This window comes from Apodemus sylvaticus, chromosome 19 (genome assembly GCF_947179515.1).
Source record: "Apodemus sylvaticus chromosome 19, mApoSyl1.1, whole genome shotgun sequence".
NCBI lineage: Eukaryota > Metazoa > Chordata > Mammalia > Rodentia > Muridae > Apodemus > Apodemus sylvaticus.
The window spans coordinates 25,777,928-25,792,114 of NC_067490.1; the positions used below are offsets into that span (position 1 = coordinate 25,777,928).

At 52.9% G+C, this 14,187-nt stretch overlaps 1 protein-coding gene across 2 annotated transcripts; it reads right to left on the reverse strand.

The window, feature by feature from the left end:
• Positions 1-4,419: 4,419 nt before the first annotated feature.
• On the reverse strand, positions 4,420-12,264 carry Tysnd1 (trypsin like peroxisomal matrix peptidase 1). Of its 2 annotated transcripts, XM_052163865.1 has the most exons (4): positions 11,028-12,260; positions 9,344-9,474; positions 8,471-8,656; positions 4,420-5,184 (listed from the first exon to the last, which is right to left on the reverse strand). In XM_052163865.1, the coding sequence occupies exons 1-4, from the start codon at positions 12,197-12,199 to the stop codon at positions 4,967-4,969; spliced, it is 1,707 nt and encodes a 568-aa protein (XP_052019825.1). In that variant the 5' UTR covers positions 12,200-12,260; the 3' UTR covers positions 4,420-4,966. The 2 variants fall into 2 exon arrangements, 1 of the variants encoding a protein (XP_052019825.1); XR_007974414.1 differs by lacking the exons at positions 4,420-5,184; positions 8,471-8,656 and having other exon boundaries at positions 9,396-9,474; positions 9,810-12,264.
• Between the last annotated feature and the right edge of the window lie 1,923 nt (positions 12,265-14,187).

The window sequence follows — 14,187 nt, forward strand, 5'->3', positions numbered from 1 at the left end:
TTAGTTTCCCTTTGCCTTTTGATCACTTGTGGATCCCTGTAACAGCCTCTAGATTGTTGACAGCCTCTAGATTGTTGCAAAGAGGAAGTTTCTTTGACAAGGCCTGAGAGCTACATTTATCTGTGGACTTGAAGCTAAGTGTTTAGAAGACAGAATTAGAATGGTTTAGGGAAATGGCAACACTGTGTCCTCCTCTAGGGTCATTTGACTAGGTCTACTGTACCAGGGAAGAATTCCTTACCATCCCGTAGGTCTGCTGTTGGTTCCACTGATGGTAGAAGTCCCCGGGCTCAGTCATCCCTTCCTGCCTGGCACATAAGGGAACCTTGGACTCATGGACCACACGGTTCTCAACTCCTCCTGGTCCCCAGTAGCATCCGGGTACCCAGGAGACTGAGAACCACAGCATCCACTCCAGACCCCCGCTGCTTCTCACTAACTGTCTTGGACTGTGACCTGTCTTCCCTGAGTGGTATGCCGACAGCACTCCAGCATCCCAGCGAGGCAGCCGTGCAGCCCGACGGGTGTTGTCCAGTATACACCCGATTCTCTCTGCCCTCTCTCTCTTTCTGCCAGCTGCACATACCAGTTCACTATACATGGAGCATAGATTATAGCCAGAGACATGGGAGCCTATACCTTCTTCTCCAAGCCCCTAGAGCCTCCAAAGAGAAACCACAGCCAAAGCATGGGCTCGAAGAGCCTTGGGTCACGCATGATCCAGGGCACACGTGATCCAGGATAGTAGCTACGAATGTAGCCCAGTGCAAAAGTAACCATAAACCTACTTAATATAAGATTTTTTTTATTGCAACTTGATAGGCTAGTTTTTGAATGTGAACTTTGTAAATGACAGTATCATGTCTTGTTATCACATGGCCAGCTGTGACTGGCAGGTGATTAGTGTGTCACATCTCTGGGTGGGTCTTTGATAAAGATTATTAAGCAGTTTGCAAAACCCAGGATGAATACAGGTCCACAGGAAATGTCTTTTGGGGATTTAATTTGTAATCCTTCTACCCTTAGGATGTCCATCCGGTGTTTTAGCCACAGTGACACAGGGTGACTAATGCACCTTACATTCATCCTGGACTTTGCAACCTGATGAATAATCTTTTGGGGAGGTTCAAGACAGGGTTTCTCTGTGTAGCCCTGGCTATCCTGGAACTTACTCTGTAGACCAGGCTGGCCTTGAACTCAGAAATCCGCCTGCCTCTGCCTCCCGAGTGCTGGGATTACAGGTGTGTACCACCACCACCCGGCTTTTTTGGGGGGGGGGCTCGGGGGGGGGGGGGTGAATAATCTTTATCTCCTTTTATCGCCCCTAAAACCGAGGGAATAAGGTAGGCATTTGACTGACATGAAGAGGGTAAGGACCCCTTGGCCCAGTTCTCTGGGACGGACATGTGTTACTTTTTTCACTGCTGTGACAAAAAAAAAGAAAAAAACAAACAAACGAAGAAAGGATTCCCCACCGACGCCCCCACCCCCCCACCCCGCCATGCGCACACCTTTAGCGCACGCACACCTTTAGTCCCATCACTGGAGAGGCAGAGGCAGGCAGATCTCTGTGAGTTCCAGGACAGTCAACAGTCCACCAGGGTAGGGAAAGTGTGGCTCAGCCCTTCTGGGGTGGCAGGAGCAAGCTGCTGAGAGCCCGCCCCCTCCTTACATCTCAGCCAATCAGGAAGCAGAGGGACAACTGTTACTGCTCAGCCCGCTTGACCCTTTTGATTCAGTTTGGGAACCTCAAACCCTGCAATGGTACCACTCATTAGAGTAGGCGTTCTTCTCACCCCAGTCAAAGGTCTCTGTGGACATCCTCCATTGTAGAAATATTTCATCTCAATTCAGGATTTCTATCCCGCCTTTGACCAGTTAGTTCCCGGATTCAAGACACACAAGGCTGTATAAGCCTTCATCAGCACAAGAGTTGGGCAGATGTCTGTCCTCTATGCTATTATGTCTATTTCCCAGCCAATAATCTCATTATATAATTTGCTATGTTTCATCTGAGCTGCTCTTAACTCCAATTAGCCGACCCATGTGGCCATGATTTTAAGATTCTTTCCCTATGGCGACTTCTCTCTCTCCACCTTCTTTTTTTCTACCTTACGGTTCTCCTCAGACCTTAGACTGGGAACCCTAAACCCCGCCTATATCTCTTCTGCCCAGCCATTGGCTGTCGGCATCTTTTTCACCAATCAGGGATAACTGAGTAGGTGGAGGGAGGGGGAAGTCACACAGTATCACCTGGGTCTATGAGCAGTCTCTGGGAGCAACCCGTATTTACTACAGCAAAAGATCAAATCTCAACATCCTCCCAGACACGCCCCAAAGTTTGTCTCCTATGATGGTTAACCGACAAGAAGAGAAGTCGCTTTACTGAAGTGTTAGGTCTCAATAACCCAGATGGAAGAGTCCAACTGGTGGGCTGTGAGGGGAGGGTCTGGATGCAGAAGGGAATTGAAAGAAGGCATGGTAGGTGCTATGGTCTGGGTGTCAGGTCGACAAGGGATGGGCTTGTGATGGTTAATCTTGAAGGTCCACTTGACTGGATTAATAGCTGCTTAGGAGATGAGCAGTTGTGTGGATGTGACTCTGAGATCATCCATAAAGACTTAGAGGCAGGTCCAAACTTTGGGCATTGCAATACCATTAACATCTTCGAAGTTCACACGCAAGATGGTGGAGTCAGGTTACTAACGCCCCCCCCCTCCCCCGCCCCCCAGACCAGGGAGATAGCTCAGTGACTAAAGCCCTTGCCTTACAAATAGAACTGAGCTGGGATCCCCAGCTCCCACACAAAGGCAAGTACCAAGTTGGGTGGTGGTGGTGCAGGACTTTAATCCCAGAACTAGGGAGACAGAGGCAAGTGGAGCTGTGTGAGTTCAAGGCCAGCCTGGTCTACAAAGCAAGTTCTAGGACATGTGGAATTTGGGTTCTGTTACAGAGAACCCATCTCAGAAGGCACATGCACCCACATGCGGGGACACACACACACACACACACAGCAAGGATAGTAGCTGCCTACAATCCAGCACTGTAGAGGCAGGGGCATGTCCTGGCTCCCAGATTCCCTGTATTCAGTGGTATGGGCTGCCCTAGTCCACATTACCTCCCCTCCATGATAGATGGGTACCTCTAAGACTGAGCCAGAACAAATCCTTTCTCACTTTATGCTAGGCATTCTGTCATGATGAGAAAATTAACAAAGCACGTCAGAGCCGGCTTCCCCCACGTCCAAGGCAAGAGATTCTTATTCTTGTACATGTGTGCATGATGCACAGGCACATGGGTGGGGGTCCGAGGGCAACTCGGTGGGGTTGGTTCTCGCCTTCCACCTTCACATTGCTTCTAGAAACTGGACTCAGGTCATCAGGCTCTAGAGCCTTTCTTTACTGTTTTGTCAGCCTTCAGAAGCTTTCTGGTAGGTACCAACACCTTATTCTCAAACAGAATACTTTTTTTTTTTTTTTTGGATTTGGTTTTTTCGAGACAGGGTTTCTCTGTGTAGCCCTGGCTGTCCTGGAACTCACTCTGTAGACCAGGCTGGCCTCGAATTCAGAAATCTGCCTGCCTCTGCCTCCCAGAGTGCTGGGATTACAGGCGTGTGCCACCACCGCCCGGCTCAAACAGAATACTTAATCCAGATCAGGGTCTCTGTAGTCCCTCCAGGGTCTATCCTCATCTATGCCTCATCACCTTTAAAACTGGAAATCAGGGCTCATGTCTGTATAAGGGATTTTGCCTTTGAACTTGTGGATGCCTGAAGCAGCGGGAAGCCCACCAATCAGTCATCTGTATGTAGTTCTAACTGGTCTGGGACCAGCTATGTAAACCAGGCTGGCCTCTTAACACAGACAACTCCTGCCTCCACCTCCTCGATCCTGCTCCTCCTCCCTTCATCTAATGTCCTCTTGCAGGCATGGGCTTCCACACAGTGCCGAGGATCGAACCCACGGCTCTGTACTTTTTAGGCAAGCATTCTGCTAACCGAGCCACATTTACAGCCCCCAGTCCCTTTCGGTGGCTGTTGCTGCCTTGGTGTGGTTTCCTATGCTACAGGGGCTCCAAACCCAAGGCCCCCACATCCCAGGGCAAGTGATCTGTCAGGGTCTGGGCTACACCCTCAGTCCTCCTCACTCACTCTGGCCACACTCTATCTACACCTAGGGCCCATTTTGGACCTCTGCACACCCAGGGCTTTCTGCACAGGCCTGCTGCCAGGCCAGGCTAGGCCAGCATTTTCCAGAACCTGTATGCCCCGGGTAGCATGGATGGGTACAGCTTTGGTCCAGGCTGGCAGACAAAGCACAGGGAGATGAAAGCTGTGGGGAAGCCAGGCAGGAGTGTGTCTCCCTGCCAGGCGCTGGCCTGCTCCCCACTGTGCTTCTAAGGAAAATCAGCAGACAGATGGAAAGTGAAGCCATCAGGGTTGTTTATTCCCCAGCTCCGACAACACACACCACCTACAGGTCCCCGAACCCCAGGCTCTGGGCTAGAAAATGAAGGCACTGTGTTAGAGTTAAGGCCCAGGTGGCTCTCAGGGGTTTGCCTGTGTATCACTGTGGCAATGGGAAGACACTCCTCTTACTGACCACTAGGACTCTGGGCTTCCAAGCAGAGTCCTTTGGGTAGAGTATCAGGGAAGAGTCCTGGCTGTAGCCACTTCGGATGGCCAGGGGCTATCAGGCCGAGAGATGCCAAACTGTGAGCTGCCCAAAGGACTGGAACCCCCAGAAGCAACAAAGGCATGGCTGAGCCTAATTCTGGGAAACAGATGAGATGGGCTCAAGAAAGCACCCCCAAAGTAGATCAGGGACCCACAGAGTTGCACAGAGGTTTGCTCACGGACAGCCAGTGGGTGAAGATGAGGAGGTGGCTTGGGCATGTCCGTTGCCATGCCGACACACTTCCTGTGGCTATAAAGTGGTCCACTTTCTCCCAGGGCGGGAGCACAGTCTCAGAGCTTGCTCCGTGGAACTTCAGACAGGGGCCGCTGGAGCCGCCACACAACCCTGACAGGCTCTGCGGCCTGGTCCAGCTCTCGGAGGCCACACAGGTCACCCGTCTGACTGTACTGCTTCAGGGCTGGCTGGAGCACCGTGATGGGGATACTGAAGTTCAGGTGTGGGTAGGTGGCCCCCGTGGTATTGTCCCGAGTGTTGCTGGCAACGATGCCTGTGGGGAGAGAGCGATGAGGGGATGAAGCAGTAGATGAGGTCGCCCTGGGGCAGGGGGAACCTCCGCCTTGAGGGAGACTTGGGGGCCCTCTGGGGATCGGGGAACCCCCAGCGGTGGGTGTTGAGCTTTTGCTACAGCCTCTGATCCTCATCTCTCTCTAACTCCAGCCATGCTGTCTCCTTCACATCCATAAAATGGCCTAGCGCACTTGATCATCTTTCTCTCTCACCACAAAGGGCGGGGGTCAGGGTGTTTCCACAGCCTGTGGAAACGCCAAATGAATCAAACAGGAAAAAAATGAGCCAGACTGGCACAGCTTTGGCCTGCTTTGCAGGCGAGCTTTACGTCAGCCTGGCACAAACACTGTGGAAGAGAGAGCCTCAACTGAGAAAACGTCCCATCACGGTGGCCTGTGGTGGGCTTTCTTGATGGATGGGGCAGGGCCCAGTCCATGGTGGGTGGTGTCAGCCCTGGGCTGGTGGTCCTGGGAGCTGTAAGAAAGCAGGCTGAGCAAGCCAGTGAGCAGCGCCCCTCCATGGCCCCTGCATCAGCTCCGGCCTCGAGTCCTTGTCCTGCCTTCCTCTGATGATGGACTGTGATGTGGAAGTGTAACCAGAATAAACCCTCCCCTCCCCAGGCTGCTTCGGATCCTGTGTTGATTGACAGTAGAAACTTTGAGCAAGAAGCTAGCACGGGGGAGGGGTGAAGGGGAGGGTGTGGTAGGGAGGGGGACTGGAGAGACGGCTCAGTGGTTAAGAGCACTGGCTGCTCTTCCAGAGGTCCTGAGTTCAATTCCCAGCAACCACATGGTGGCTCACAACCATCTGTAATGGGATCCGATGCTCTCTTCTGGTGTTTCTGACAGTGTACTTAGATATAATAATAAATAAATCTTCAAAAAAAAAAAAAAAAGCTGGCATGGGTCTTTTTTCTTTAAAGAGCATTTTAAGGGTTAAAGAGTTGGCTCCGTGGTTTAAAGCCCCTGTTTACTCTCACAGAGCACCCACTTGTGATTCCCAGCACCCACACGGCGGTTCCCAACCACCAGTAGCTCTATTTCTAAGGGATCTGAAAGCCTCTTCTGATCTTCATGAAGACCAGGCACGCTCATGGTACACATACATGCAGGAAAAAAACACTCGCAACATAATATACAAAAACATACATAAAATAATGTAAAAAGATGAATCTACAATCATCACTTAAGTATAATACTTAAGAAGGCTCAACTACATGCTGCTGCTCCTGGGCATTAATATCTAATAACAGAAGCGACTGCTGGGCGGTGGTGGCACACACCTGTAATCCCAGCACTTGGGAGGCACCAAATAAAGTCATCAAATAAAGGAAAATGATACAATCAGGCTGGCCCTGAACTCACTCAGAGCCTCCTACTTCTGCCTCCCCAGTGGTGAGATTAAAGGCATGCACCACCACATCTGGCCTCTACTGGACATTTGTTTTTTTCTTTTTTAAAGATTTACTTATTTTATTTATGTGAGTACACTGTAGCTGTCTTCAGACACTCCAGAAGAGGGCATCAGATCCCATTACAGATGGCTGTGAGCCACCATGTGGTTGCTGGGACTCGAACTCAGGACCTCTGGAAGAGCAGTCAGAACTCTTAACCACTGAGCCATCATCTCCCCAACCCCTGGATACTTGTTTCTAATCCTCCTCCCTCCGGTGCTGGGATTTCGGTGTGCACCACCATACTCAGCATCAACCAGCCACTATAAAGCAAAAATTGATGTCGGGCGGTGGTGGCGCACGCCTTTAGTTCCAGCACTTGGGAGGCAGAGGCAGGAGGATTTCTGAGTTCGAGGCCAGCCTGGTCTACAGAGTGAGTTCCAGGACAGCCAGGGCTACACAGAGAAACCCTGTCTAGAAACACACACACACACACATACACACACACACACACACACACATACACACACACACACACACACAAAGCAAAAATTGGGCATCTGAGGTGGCTCAGCAGGTAAAGGTGCTGCCCCACAATGGGAGGAGTCAGACACCTGGAGGAGACAACCTACTCCTGAAAGTGGCCCTGACCTCCAGGCTTGTACCACAGCGCATGCGCATCTATGATACATGCCACACACCACCTGTAACTCCGGCTCCGGAGGATCTCATGCCCTCTTCTGGCCTCCACAGGCACTGCATGTACCTGGTGTGCAGACATACATGCAGGTAAGGCCCTCATACACAGAAAATAATCAAACTTCTGCCTTTTGTTTTGGTTTTTCAAGGCAGGATTTCTCTGTGTAGCCCTGGCTGTCCTGGAACATGCTCTGAATAGACCAGGCTGGACTTCCACCGGCCTCTGCCTCTTGAGTGCTGGGATTAAGGGTGTCTACCATCACTGGCCTGCTTAGTAAAGGTTTTAGGCTTAAAAGAAGGGGGGTGGGGGGAAGCTGACTGTGTCTCTATAATCTCTATAATCCCAGCACTCAAAAGGCTTAGTCAGGAGAACTGCTCTGAGTTCAAGACGTGGCAAGAAAAAAAACCTGCGGACAAGCCCTCAGACACTTGCTAGAGCTGTGGCTCGCAAGAAGGCGGGTTTGTGACTCTAGGCCTGACTTAGCTGTACAAACCCAGGGCAGACGCTCTACCAGCTCTTGTTTTAAAGGATCCTGCATTCGTCACCAAAGCTTAAAAACTGGTCATGTACGCCTGTAATCCCAGTACTCGGGAGGTTGAAACAGGAGAACTTCTGGGAGTTCAAGATCATCCCTGGCTATATATTGAGTTCAAAGCCAGCCCAGGCAACATGAGACCCTGTCTCAAAGTAAAACAAAGACTGGACAGCCCCACACACAGTAAAAAGGCTCTTCTCTTCTTGGGACACCCTGGGTCACCACTGGGCTTCGCAGTGACGGCCGCAGCGTGTGGCCACTGACCGCTGCTCTGCCCCCCCGACTGTGCTGTTTCGTGCGATCAGCTCACTACTTCACAAACCTAACTCCGTTTGTGACCCTCGGGCTAACCCAACCCTAAATTTCATAATCTAAATGAAATTTAGTGGCTTACTTAAGGTCACAGCAGTGGCCAGAACCAACGGAGGGCCACCGGCCTAGTTCTAACCCCCTCTGGACTCAGTATCCTTCCCTCTTCGCCCCAGAGGCAGATTAGCTGAAAACTTCAGCTAGCTAAAGGAAGGTGCGAGGGCCACCGTCATCCCAGGAGGGCTTCCCAAGACGGATGGCAGGGCCATCGCTGGCACCATCAAGGATTGGGCAACAAGGAGATTGGGAGGGTGAAAGGAACTAGTTACCCAGGAGGTCCCCCGAGCGTGTGGAGAAGAGAGGTCCTCCGCTAGAGCCGCCATGCACGGCGCACGTGGTCTGTAGCATCACTGGGGTGCCATCCACATGCACCACGGCCGACAGGATCCCCGAGGTCACCGAGGGCCCGCAGGCCTGGCCAAAGACACCGAAGCCCACCACGCTGACAGGCTCACCTGCCAGAGAGGAGAAGGGGCAGGGGCAAACTGAGATGTATGTGTGTGTGTGTGTGTGTGTGTGTGTGTGTGTGTGTGTGAAGTAAGAATGTAAGAACACCAGTGACAGGGGAGAGAGGCTAATCCAGAGGACCTCTCTCTTTTGACACCATGCAAAGTGGAATCTTTTGGGGCTGGAGGTGTAACTCAGTTGGTGGAGTGCCTGGTTGGATCCCCAGTGTCCCATGAATTGAGTGTGAAAGCACATTTGTAGCCCCAGAAGAAGAGGCAGGGGGATCAGAAGGTCATGGTTAGCCTTGACTATATGTTTACTGCCCACTTGGGCTACTTAAGACCCTGTCTCCAAATATAAAAAAAAATAAATCTAAGTCATGCTACTCAAATTATGGCACTGGAGTTCCCAAGGCCCAGGACCCCATATTGTCCTGCTTCCAGCCCTCAATAAGGTATCCACTTGGCTCAGCACGTGGGGTGCCGATGATTGATATACAGGGAAGTCTAAGAACCCCCACCCAAGCTCCCAACTCCCTCGCTGGGCAGCCTTTGCCCACTCCTGCCTGCTGGCTATTGGCTCTGGTGTGATCAGTGTCAACACTGACTCCCGCCTGGGGTCCAGCCTGCCCCCTCTAACGCGAGCGCGCGCACACACACACACACCCCGGTCACTTCAGACCCTTCGTCCTTTACCTTCGTGGAAGTGCCCAGCAGGGACAGGCGTGGGAACACCGTTCAGGTCCTCCTCCAGGCTTACCACTGCTATGTCATATGGGGAGGTCTCCTGAGTGGCGAACACCACTCGTCCCCAGATTGCCACATTCCTAGGGACACAGGACACAAGTGACAAGCTAGCCTTCTGTTGCTTTAGCACTGGGGAGAGAGCAATCCGAGAGACAAGTCCTGGAACAGGCTGGTTGTGGTGGCACAGACCTTTGATCCTAACACTTGGGAGGCAGAGGCAGAGACAGGCAGATCTCTGTGAGCTCTGGGTGGACTGAGTCTGTCTTATTTTGAGAGGGAGGGAGAGGGAGAGAATATGTGTGTGTTATGGACTGAAGTCAGAATATGGGTATAGGTATCAACCTTGAAACCAACACTTAACCAAATGAGCTTTACCAATACAGCACACTTCTATACAAAGCTATAAACGCCTTACCACAACCTAGTGAGCGCTGTGGCCAGGCCTTGCTGATGCTTGTGGACACTGTCTGTCTTCTTCCTCTTGAACCCAAGGCCCTGGTATCATCCCCTTTAGATGGGGCAGCTGAGGCTCAGGGAGGCCAAGCAACCTTCCTAAAGGTCACAGAGTAAACAGTAAGGAGCCAGGACCAGCCTAGCAAAACTGTATGGCTTCACTCCTGGGCAGGCATGGGGTGGGGAGGGGAAAGAGACTTCTTTTTTGAGACAGGGTCTCTCTCCATAGCCCTAGCTGTCCAGGAACTCACTATACAGACCAGACACAGAGGCATCCTGTTACTTACTCTGCGGGATGGCTGCTTCCAGAAAAACCTGGTGATGTCGTTAAGATCGGCAACCGAAGGGAGAGCGAGAAGTTGGGGGGTGGGGGCACACCGCAGGCAACCCTCCTTTTCACTAGGAAACTAGAACTGTTCAGTTGCCTGACCGTGAGGGCTCTGGCAAAGCTGGCTTCCATTAGCATACGGGGCTAACCTCAGAAGTTCGGACAGGCCTGGGCTAAGAGGTGCGGGCCAAGCTTAAAGCCAAGGTGCTTTTTGGTCCTAAGTTAAGTATCTGGGGCTACAGAGGACACAGAACCATAGACACCCATGCCAGGCCGCAGAGGCCACTGGCCTACTGCCGCCACAAGGAAAGGAGGGCAAAGGTGTGTCTCTCTGCGGAGGAAGTAAGTCGATTGTCCAAAGTCCCTGCCTAGCTGCACTCTGGGGTCAAATGGGTCCAAGCCCTATGCTCTAATTAGGCCCACCTTGCTTCATCTTCAGGTGGCAAAGCAGCCCTGGTGAGGCCGGAAGGGAGCCCTCATTGGTAGGCCGTGTCAATCATCAACTGACTTTACAGGATTCCATTATAGGCCTCTGTCTATCACAGGGTTGAAGTCCTGAGGGGACGCCTTCTATGGCCAAAGGGCTTTAATGGAGCCTAAACTGCAAAGCCATGAGACAGAGAAGCTGCCCAAAGAGTTTCAGGTTAAATGGTTCAAAGGTACCCAGTCCTACCTGCCCACAGCCCCACGGGTCACCATGCTAAAAGTCGCTTGTGCCTGGCAATTTGCTTAAGCTTTGCTAGGCCCTACCAAGAGGCCCAGATCCCCTCACCGGGGTTCTGGTTATCAAAAATGAACCGAGGTCTCTAACACTGGGGGAGCCTGGTGAGGGTGGGCAATCCTGGGCCTTACTTGGGTGTAGCCGAGTGTACCAAGACCCTGGCTGCTTCCCGGGGTGCCACGTGACGGCAGGTCACCACCAGGCGAGGTGCCACGGCCACTCCGGAGCCCCACACGGTACCACACTCTACCAGCACCGCCGCGGCCGCCCACGGGGGTCCGAAATCTCTCAGGGGCAGGCCCCGTGACACGCCCACATCGGGTGGCAGCAGCACTGACAACGAGGCGGAGCCGGGATGCAGGCGGGCGAGCGCCCAACGGGCAACCTGAAGCAGCGGGGCGGCGGCGCACAGCAACGTGAGCCCCACCCACTCGCGGGCCTTCCAGCAGAGCGGCGCGGCCACCAGAGCCACCAGCGCGCCCGCAGGTCGAGCGGCGAATACTCCGCCGCCTTCCGTGCCCGGCAGGCAGCGCGCATCGGTGAGCAGCAGCGGCCCGGACGCGTTGCTGAGAACGCCGCGGCTCAGCGTGTTGAGGAAGATGTCCGGGCAGAAGGCACCGAACGGAGAGCCACAAGCCAGCAGCGGCGCGCCCTTGGCCACGGCCCCAAGCGGTGCCACGGTCACCGCAGGCCCGCGCCTCTCCTCCGCCGCAGCCGCGCCCCGCTGCACCCGCAGCAGGGCGAACCAGCCGAGCGCGCGCAGCTGGTCCTCTTCCTCCTCCTCCGACACCGCGTCGTCGGGCGCCGAGCTCACGAAGTGCCACTGATCGGCCGCTTCGGCCCCGAAGAGCCGCGCGAAGTGCGAGCGGAAGGCCGGGCAGCTGAGCAGCAACAGCAGCTGCGCCGGCCGCGGGGGCTGCAGAGGTCGCACGCGGGTCCGGCTTGGGGCGCCGGGTTCGAGACCCAGGCTTGCGCACTGGGGCGTGCAGAGCCCCGGGAGTTCCTGGTCCGCGCGGCCGGCGGGGCTGGCCGCCGTGGGTCCCCACTGCACGTGGAGACGCAGGTCATCGCTGCAACTGTCGCCCGGCAGGAAGGCGGCGCCCGTCTGGGTCAGCGCCGCGCTGCCCGTCTTCAGGAAAGGGGTGAAGATGCCCCCATGGCACAGCACTAGGCCTGGGCTGCGGCTCAGGATCACCCCACTGCAGCTCCACGAGCCCGCGTCAGGCTGTCCCTCCCGCGAGGCGCTCACCACGCAGCCCGCCTGCTCCGCTACTCTCATGGAGGGTCCCCATTGCCTCCCCATGGCTTCTCTACGACGTCGCACAACGGCTGTCACCTTCAGGGCGACTGGCGCAAACTCTGACTCAGGCCTCCTCGCCGAGTCCGATTGGCTGAGCCCCAAGCGACCGCCCCTATTGGCTGGGCACAGCGCCGAGTCCCGATTGGCTGCTGATGCTAACCCGCCCTCTTAATTTATGCAACCTGGGACTCTTGGGTTAGGGGCGGAGGGGTGGGGACGAGGAAGTGGTGAAGAGAAACCTGGGCCACAGACTGAAGCGTCACTGGAAGAACAAGGGAGACACTCCCCAGTCGAATCTCGTACTTGGCCTGCATGTAACTGTATCCCACAGCCTCTGCATAGATGTAAGCAACCCTGACAGTGGGACAGTATGGGCCAAGGGAACTCTTGGTTGATTCAACACATACATACATACATACATACACACATACATATACACACATACATACACACACACACACACATATACATACATACCTTTATCCTGAATTTTCGAAGTAAGGTCTCTCTGCTTGCTCCTGGAACTCGAGCTGTATATTAGGCTGGCCTTGAACTCAGGGATCCACCTGTCTCTATCTCCCAAACCCTAGGTTCAAAGGCCTGAGCCACCCACCAAGTCCCGCTATACTTTAAAAATTTTGTAAATCCTACAACAATCCACTAGAGGGCATGCAACTCACAAAATTACTGGTAGGACAGTTTCCCACAACACATGGCTTTTAGAATTGTTTGGACTGGGCAGTGGTGGCGCACGCCTGTAATCCCAGCACTCTGGGAGGCAGGGACAGGCAGATTTCTGAGTTCGAGGCCAGCCTGGTCTACAGAGCGAGTCCCAGGACAGCCAGGGCTACACAGAGAAACCCTGTCTTGGAAAAAACCAAATCCAAAAAAAAAAAAAAAAAAAAAAGAATTGTTTGGAGACAGGGTGCCACTTTTTGGCCCACACAGGCATCGGACTTTGGCAACCCTCTGCCTACATCCTTCCTAGAGTCCAGGGATTACAGTTTTATTTCACCCATGGGTTAAATTATTTAACCATGTTATACAACCGAACATGGCGTATTTCACATTTCTAACCACCACTCAGGATTTATACTGGATCAGAAGCACATACTTTGAAAGTACAGAATGAAATAGTTCAGGTTTTGTAGGCTATAAAATCTTCACTTCTAAATATTCAGCACATGACCCAGTCTCGTAAATTTGAATTTCCTAACAACTCCATCTCCACCATCTACAAATGTAAAAAGAGCTGTTCTGACTCTAACCCTAGTTTGGTTCCCAGGACCCACATGGTACCTTACAGTTGCTTGTAATTATAGTTCCAGATGTCCAATACTCTCTTCTGGCATCTGCTGTCTCCTGGTCTCTTGACTCAGGCAGGCAAACACAGACACACATAAATACTATTAAAAAAAAGTTCCTTACTTTTGCAAATTATGTTGGAAGCCAGGTGAGCATGAACAGGTATGTTTGGAGAGACGTTCTAACTCTCCCCAAAGCTATGCTTTGAATCATTAAAGTATGTATTAACATTTCGTGAGAGCCGGGCGGTGGTGGCGCACGCCTGTAATCCCAGCACTCTGGGAGGCAGAGGCAGGTGGACTTCTGAGTTCAAGGCCAGCCTGATCTACAGAGTGAGTTCCAGGACAGCCAGGGCTATACAGAGAAACCCTGTCTCGAAAAAACCAAATCCAAAAAACAAAACAAAACAAAAATTTCGTGAGACTGCTTGCATACTGTCAAAAACCAACCTGTTTGTGTTTTGTTTCTCAGGATGAAATTAACACTGGGGTTGCTTTCCCAGCCTCACACCTAATGCTTGCAGTGCTCCTGTGTCAAACATACCTGGAAAGGGAAAACGGTGGCTGAGGCGGGCAGAACTGGAACAAAGTGGCTTCTCGGAGGAGGCAGTGCTGGGTTTGCAGACACAGATGACCCTGAGATCTACCTTCCTGGCAATTAAGACTCTTTAGAATCCATTAATTCTC

What these genes read in the sequence shown, in the direction of transcription:
- Tysnd1 (XM_052163865.1), bottom strand. Translation starts at nt 12,199, where the DNA reads ATGGGGAGGCAATGGGGACCCTCCATGAGAGTAGCGGAGCAGGCGGGC. An exon ending in GTACACTCGGCTACACCCAA is followed by an intron (nt 9,475 to 11,027) that starts GTAAGGCCCAGG and finishes CTGTGTCCCTAG; the next exon opens with GAATGTGGCAATCTGGGGAC. An exon ending in TGCTGGGCACTTCCACGAAG is followed by an intron (nt 8,657 to 9,343) that starts GTAAAGGACGAA and finishes CCTCTCTGGCAG; the next exon opens with GTGAGCCTGTCAGCGTGGTG.